Source organism: Micropterus dolomieu, linkage group LG23 (assembly GCF_021292245.1).
Source record: "Micropterus dolomieu isolate WLL.071019.BEF.003 ecotype Adirondacks linkage group LG23, ASM2129224v1, whole genome shotgun sequence".
NCBI lineage: Eukaryota > Metazoa > Chordata > Actinopteri > Centrarchiformes > Centrarchidae > Micropterus > Micropterus dolomieu.
The window spans coordinates 27,714,226-27,722,618 of NC_060172.1; the positions used below are offsets into that span (position 1 = coordinate 27,714,226).

The 8,393-nt window shown below is 39.8% G+C and overlaps 1 protein-coding gene across 1 annotated transcript in view; it reads left to right on the plus strand.

The window, feature by feature from the left end:
* Nucleotides 1–4,923, plus strand: part of LOC123963780 — an 11,784-nt gene extending 6,861 nt beyond the window's left edge. Inside the window, exons 4-8 of the mRNA XM_046040823.1 lie at nucleotides 2,324–2,445; nucleotides 2,563–2,778; nucleotides 4,111–4,311; nucleotides 4,475–4,594; nucleotides 4,688–4,923. Coding sequence (XP_045896779.1) covers nucleotides 2,324–2,445; nucleotides 2,563–2,778; nucleotides 4,111–4,311; nucleotides 4,475–4,594; nucleotides 4,688–4,923 — 895 coding nt within the window. The remainder of the gene's footprint in view (nucleotides 1–2,323; nucleotides 2,446–2,562; nucleotides 2,779–4,110; nucleotides 4,312–4,474; nucleotides 4,595–4,687) is intronic.
* The last annotated feature ends 3,470 nt before the right edge of the window (nucleotides 4,924–8,393 follow it).

Genomic DNA, 8,393 nt, shown 5'->3' on the forward strand with positions numbered 1-8,393 from the left:
TGTCTTTCACTGTTAGAATGTACATATGATTAAAATTATAGATCGTTGCATTCTTTGTAAGTGGGCAAACCTGCAAAATCAGCAAGGGGTCAAATACTTATTTCCCCCACTGTACATGATACAAATGCTGACTGGCAAGACAATGTTGATAACGATTGCAAAGATAGCGGAATATAACTGTGATCGATGGTGCAAAGCTGGATCACAGGTTAATCTGGGTGCTCTGCCACAGCTAACATCGGTCTCCACTTTGCGGCCCATCTGAGCGTCAAAAACCTCAGCCTGTTTCCATTATATACAGTGGGGAGAACAAGTATTTCATCCAAAGATCCTCCTCCAAAGAGTTCCTATTGGGAGTCACTCCTTAGTTGCCCTAGCTGTGTGTTTCAGGTCGTTGTCATGCTGGAAGACCCAGCCACGACCCGTCATCAATGCCCTTACTGAGGGAAGGAGGTGGTTGGCCAAGATCTCGCGATACATGGCCCCATCCATCCTCCCCTCAATACGTTGCAGTCGTCCTGTCCACTTTGCAGAAAAGCATCCCCAAAGAATGATGTTTCCACCTCCATGCTTCACGGTTAGAATGGTGTTCTTGGGGTTGTACTCATCCTTCTTCTTCCTCCGAACACAGCGAGTGGAGTTTAGACCATAAAAGTTCTATTTTTGTCTCATCAGACCACATGACCTTCTCCCATTCTTCCTCTGGATCATCCAGATGGTCACTGATAAACTTCAGACAGGCCTGGACATGCGCTGGCTTGAGCAGGGGGACCTTGTGTGCGCTGCAGGATTTTAATCCATGAATATGTAGTGTGTTACTAATGGTTTTCTTTGAGCCTGTGGTCCCAGCTCTCTTCAGGTCATTGACCAGGTCTGGCCGTGTAGTTCTGGGCTGATCCCTCACCTTCCTCATGATCATTGATGCCCCACGAGGTGAGATCTTGCATGGAGCCCCAGACCGAGGGAGACTGACCGTCATCTTGAACTCTTTTCTAATAATTGCGCCAACAGTTGTTGCCTTCTCACCAAGCTGCTTGCCTATTGTCCTGTAGGCCATCCCAGCCTTGTGCACGTCTACAATTTTATCCCTGATGTCCTTACACAGCTCTCTGGTCTTGGCCATTGTGGAGAGGTGTCTTTTATACAGGTAACGACTTCAAACAGGTGCAGTTAATACAGGTAATGAGTGGAGAACAGGAGGGCTTCTTAAAGAAGAACTAACATGATAAAAATTACAGACCTGTACATGCTTTGTAAGTGGGAAAACCTGCAAAATCAGCAGTGTATCAAATACTTGTTCTCCCCACTGTAAGTAAGAACACATTTAAACCAACCGTGGCACAAATCATTTGGATGGTTTATTGATGTTTTACAGTGTTTTGAACAGCGACACAGTCACCTCCATGATCACGCTCAAAGTCCACGCTTTGAACTAATCTGCAGGTGGGAGAGGTCCCTGTGATTCATCGTGCAGCTAACAATGTAGCCTGTAAACTACATTCAGAAGCATATATCTACATGACGATACTTTACATAGATAAACAAAGTTATCGGAATGTATTTTCCTGGTTTGCAGTCAGTGGATCCTGAAGACACGCCTGCGACACATCTGGGACTATCACCAGTTAATTTAGCCACCAGTTAAACTATCACACTGGCCGGACTACGGAAAGTAACTCCGGTGTTGTCGGAGAATCGCTTGTGTATTAGGCGTCAATTGGTTTTATTTTTGTTGGCCAATCTTTGTATTAACACTCGGTATGTTTTGTTTCCTTGCTGGGATCCAGAAGAAGAGATTTCTGGTGACATTTGGTCTCTGGGAAGATTTGAACTCATTTCATTGGTGTTTGAACTGTGGGCTTTGAATTGAGCGCTGGCTGAATAGCATACTGTGGTGAACACTATTTTGAAGAAATATGAATATGACATTCTAAAATATATGAGTGGGTAGTCTGGGGGTCCTCCCCAAGAAGATTTTGAGAATCAAACACCTAATTTCCTGCACTCTGTAGACATTTTCTGTTCCAATTCATGGTGGAAACGAGTTTAAACATGAGTTACTGTAATTCTTTTGATTGAGTAATCACATTTTGCAGGTCACTTAGAGTGGTGATCTTAATGTACCACATCGTATCACTGTACTTAAGAGTTTTGACAATTGTAAGTTTGTTTCATGACAGCAAAACAAGTAACCATACAGTGTTTTTGTAAGTGGTTAAGACCTATTTGTAAGTGGTTAATGGTGGTTAACATCAAGTTTACAGAGCACATATATGAACTACATGTGATTGTATTTTCATTGAGATTCAATTCTGTATTACAGGAGTGGAAGCACCATCGTTGACTATGCTATAAGAGCAAACTCTATAAATGATACGGAAATTGGCTCAGTCACAGAAGGGGTATTTATACAACTGGGAAAAATATACCCTGTGATATTTGACAGTGAGTTTTTGAAATATTTTATGAGACATAAGGATTGTTTGTTATGTCAGGAATATCTGATGATTTTGTGCAGATGATTGTATAATAATTGTCTGACTTTTGTGTGTGTTTTTAAAGGCCCACTAAACTTTCAACCATCTCTAATCTTTTTGGGGGCAAGTGTGACTATAACATGCGGCCCTCCACCACCGGGTCTCAGTTTCGTCACCAACTGGACTGCAGAGTGGACACTTAACGGGATTTCAATACCCAAAGATAGTGAACACAACCAGTTACCAGTTGATAAAGGAGTAGCAAACTTAACTGTGAAACATGTTTTTAGCGTTGACAAAGGTAAGAAATAGATACAGTATGGTGCAGTCAAGAAATTATTTTACATTTTTGTCCCAGGAGACATTAACAATCACATTTACAATGCAAGTGCTGTCTAGGACATTTGTCCTTGTGCTCTGACCCGTGCGAATGCAGTACTCTGATTGGCTTGAGGGGCAATATTTGTCTTACAAAACAAAAACATACACTGTGTCTATTGTTTAGCCTGTGTCACCAATACCCAAAAAAATCATCAGGTTATGGTAATATTTAACCAAAAATGTTACCAAAGTATGATATAGTTTTATTCCATTACTCATGTATCTAAAGTGGTAACCCTTCATTTTGGTATCTTTTATTTTGTTAGCTCCTTGCTTGGAAACGCAAGTTAAAGATAAAATGATTATACAGGTAGAAATGCATCACAAAAGAAGAAAAAATATTTTCCTATTGACAGAAGCCTGTCAATGTTCCACACTGAATGGAGTGAGACAAGCTAAACCCAAACCACCTAAAGGTTGATGTGAAAGCCAAAAGCACTCAAGAGAGAGGAGGAGGAGAACAACAATCTCTGTCCTGTCCTAAACCAAAGACAGGACGCTGGGGCAGAATAATTTGTTGTTTGGTGTGTGTTGAACTGTTTGGAAAAAGAGGCAAAATTTCAAGAAATGTGTCTAAGCAATCGAGAAAAACTGTAATAGCTCCTGTGTTTCTGCTCATGGTCAAAAGCCAAAAAAGAATATTTAATCGTTTTTAAACAACCGGCTACTTGAAATACATCCGCAAGGAACCGCGGCGTGCATGCAGTTGTGGTCAGCACGGCACGGCAGGCGAGAGAGAAAAGTCAACAATAAACGTCAGTTTAGCTGGAAATTTACAGTGTATGTTGAATGAAAAGATTCTCAAGATTAAAGTGGAGCCACCCTCGCAATCGCCGTGCACAAAAACACACATAAATCGACTATCAGTTGACTATAGGCAGGACTTGACGATTCTGATTCGACAATGTAAATCCTTAGTCGGGGGAAGCCCTAGTCTCGCAAGACAGCTTTTCACTTGACGAGAAATATCATCACAATTTAATATTGCAAGATCTCGCTCCACGAGATTTCATCACATCCCTAATGCATACTGATCAAGTCTTTTTAAGTCTCCTAACTCAAAGCTTACAGCACAAAATATTTGGAAGTTGTAGATAATGTTGCTCCCACCATATCACAACTTAAAAGCTGATTTAGGTTGATGCCCCCATGAAAATCTGATGGGGATGTTAACCCATATACTTTAGTATTTGTTTTGCAACACTGTCTTCACATTGATTTGACGTTAATTAATGATCACCTTTAATTTCAGGACTTTATCAATGTCTGCTGACAGACAGCAGTAAAGTTTTCCATGGAATTATCAGACAGAAATTCAATATAACTTTGCAAAAAAAACCCTTGATCCAAGTGACACCAATCAAAAAACTGGTCAAATGTGAAGTGAACGTGACAGTGACGTGCTCTGTCAACAGCCCCTATCAGGTTGAGTTTATTGGCCTACCTGCTAAAGGTAAGCCTGATACAAACAAGGAACAAAAGGCAAATAAGTTAATGGGATATATTTTACATATTATACTACAATATTTGAGATGATTTGTATACATATATAGTATTTTGTGTGTGACTGTTGATACTCTTTGTCCAAGTTGAGTGGGGTTTTTTTGTATGTTTAGGCACAAACATCACCAATACATTTTCAATATCCAGTAACTTACAAAACTATACTATCACTTGTCGAGTGATAAACCATACGGAATATAGCAGCAACATAACACTGGTGTTACTCAAGGAGAGTAAGTATTGATATTAGACATTAGAATGTATTATACAATTCAGGTCAATATATGTTTTCCTGTAATACATTTATAAAATTTCTTTCTCTCTAGATTTTACATGTCCCAATGATCCTGTGTTTGGTAATGGAACTGTTGATTACACAGCTGAAGCTCCCTGCGAACCAAACTATGTGGGAGCAAAGACAGCAGTTTGTAAGAACAATGAATGGGATGATCGACAAGACAACTGCATCCTGCAAGTTGTCCAGGAGCTGCTCGAGCTGTCTCAGGTGACCTTGTTCAGCAGATCCGGCCCCAACAGTGTTGGAGCCCTAGGGGAGATTTGAAATTGCAAGAACACTGGTTTAGTTTAAATGGTCGAGGGACGGGCTCTGTGTTTGTCAGTGTAGAGGGGGTAGCCTACTACTATATCAGCAGAGCAATAACGCAGGGTAATGCACAGCAGAGGGGCAGGTAGATTTTCTTAAACTGTTATGGCTTTATTTTCATCAGATTGCGATTTTATTCTCATAATGTTGCAACTTTTGTCTCAAAATGTTATTCTGCAAATGTCAGAGAACACAGATATGTGAGAGAGATTCTCAATGTGCAGAAGGTTTTGAACATGAGCAGAAACCCTGCTGAAACACAGGAGCTGTTAAAAGCCAGGTGTTTATAACAGAATTAAAATTAATTAATTTTGTTGAAAAGGTGCCACATGGACATTTAAAGACTTTAGGTTACTTCAGTCACCCCTACATGTGTTTAGACTCAGCAGGGATGAAATTAAATGAGAAAAGTTGATCTACAGGAGTTACATATCTGACGGCAACACAGAATGACTGTCTGCATTATACTATATTTTTATATTTTGAATTGTTACTTGTCACTTGAGTTTTGGGTTTCCTTTAATGTAAATAAAGTAATTTCCTTAATAAATTGGTGCAGAAAAATTCACCAGAATGCAGGAAATTAACGGCTGGGCATGCGTTATTATCGTGTTGGTTCATCTCCATCTATACAAAGCAAAACACAATATTCAGGCAGTGTGACTATTAAAATTTAATAGAATTCAGGCATTCTGTATGCAATTGCTTTTAAATGTTTTCCTGTAGATCAACTTTCAAATTTAATAAAATCCCTGCTAAGTCAGTTACACATGCTTAGTCTTCCCTTCTCTTTTGAATCTCCGTTTGAGGAAAAAACCTCTTAATAGGCCGATGTGGGACCTTTTCACCTTAATGATAAATTAAGTCATTTTAATTCAGTTATAAACTGGACTTTAATAGGTCTTGTGTTTTTATAGCCTATCCCCTTTAGACTGTTAGACCAACACCGTTTGGGGCAGCATGCTGAATGTGAAACCGAAACCAACCAAAAACACTACTGATCAGGCAGATAGGCCTCAAATCTCACCACATATCCAACTTCAGCAGCTCCGATAAAGCGCAGCTCACATTTAAAAACAGCAAGGCTGCGCTTCAGTTTTAAGATGTTTCTATTGTAAAACTGCCTACCAGTTACGTTACTGTCTGGACTCACAGCGCAAGGTGCACATGATTAAAATGGTGTCGCATCAGCTGGGCGGAGTTGATTTAATTCAGCCCTGGTGCTTCTGCAGCTGGGGACACTGCAGCAAGCTGAGTCACAGTCAGTCCTGTCTTTGAGCCACCCGCAAACGTGAATTTTTTTTAACTCGGTAACAGCTGTGATTTAAAAAGTAGCGAAAGAAGAAAGCATACTTAAGTAAAATTACAGATTATAAAAATGACTTAAACAAGTAATTCGTTAGTTTCCACCTCTGCTGTTAATGCTTCTCCCTGATAAAAGAAAAATGTTTCTGCTGATAACTGTTAGGAGAAAACCCCAAGAAAACTGGACTCTGATGGTAAATTGTTTTAATAAGCTAGATAAAAGGTAATGCCCTGGCAGTGGCAAATTTGGTTTATTATTTGATTACATGAATGTTTAAGTTGAGATTTACAAAACACTTGTGTATATAGCAGTGCATTTAAATTAAAAGCACGCAATACACTACTTTAGAATTGATTATTCAATTTTGCGTATAATAATGCAAATGCGATTGATTTTAACTGTTGCCCAGCACTAATTATATATATATACAAAAGTATTGGAATGGTGAGGCAAATTCCTTTGTATTTGTTGTTCACTGAAGACATTTGGGTTTAAGATCAAAAGATGAGTATGAAACAAGAGTTCATGAGCCTGTTTAGTCCCCTACTTTTGGAGGGGACTGTATGTGTATCTTGATACAGTTGCTGTATGTTTTTTTTTGTGGGAAGATTTCTGGGCTGGGCTATGCCCTCAATATTTCAAGAGCCTGAAACGGCCCTGCTCTTTAGACCGTTTGACACAGTACGGGACTGCATGCGAAACTAAAACCAACTGCAAACCGTGATCAGGCAAAAATATAACCACAAATCCACACACGTTAACTTCAACTGCTCTGATAAAGTGCAGCTCAAAGACTAAGGTTGTACCTCAGTTTTTAGATGTTTATATTGCAAAACTCTACCAATTACGTTACCACTCGTCACAACAATCTGGACTTACAGCGCACGGTGACCTTGATTAATGGCTTATGCTGGTGTCGCATCAGCTGGGCGGAGTTGATTCATGCCAAGTCAGAATCTTTATCTTCCAGCACTCAGGCCTCTGTCATATGTTTTCTTCCTCCTTTCTCTTTTTGAAATTGTTGGTCTGGGCCTGTGGTTGGCAATAGGCGGCCCGCAGGCCAAAACTGGCCCGCCAGCAATAATATCTGGCCCGTGGCCAGATTACTTTGATATAAATGTAAACCAAACGCTACTTCATACACAAGTGCCAGAACAAACTGGACCAGAGGCTACTACATCAGTATAGGAATGTAAATTTTATTTATGTTACATCAAAACAAAAAACACAATTCAGGACTAGACTGCATTACCAGCAAAACTGATGTAGAATTGAGCACCGACAAATTATAACCAAACTGGTAGACAAATAAGAAAATAAACCACACACTGAAACCAATTAAACCAAATACTATGGAAAACACTATATCTGCATGCCGCACACTAATTACACAAAACACCCATGCAAAATGGTTACTCTGTCTTTCAGTTTCCCCCTTTAACACAGCCAGAAACACAAAATATGGCCCATTCAAGGATCTAGTGTGAGCACAGTAAAACTAACCGGTGGGAAAAAACAGTGGTTGGCTCTCCTAATAACGGCTTGCTTGACTTAGAAACACATTCCACTCCCGCCGTTGAAGGCATGCAGGTGACTGGGATCTGTGCTTTAGCTGATGTGTTTAAACAATCACTCCAAGCTTTGGACCCTCACCACCACGAAGTCTAATAAATAACAGGTTTTTAACAATTATTCAACTTATCTTTAATAAAATCAACTACAAATTATTCTAGGATCTAGTTCTGGACATGCAGTATTAGCCTTAGATTTTTAAACATTATTTTTTTAAAGTAAAACCTATTTAAAAATAAAGCCTACCCAATCAAGCACCAAACAAAGGCTGGCCTCAGCTGCTCTCTCAGGTGTGTGACTGCAGAAAGAAAGGACCAGGTGAGCTTCCCTCCCCTATTTATAGACTCTGCCCCTTTACCTGGGTCCTAGTGCTAAATGTCGGGTCGGAAATAAGGACCAGCCAGGCCAGTGGAAGACCTTGGACCTACCCTAACCAACGTATTAAACTCAACAAAATTACTCTATTAGCTTTCTTCTGTAGTCAAAAACTGCATAGTCACAGACTTCACTGGAGACGGTCAAGAGTCGGTGCAAAAGAATTTATTCCAAT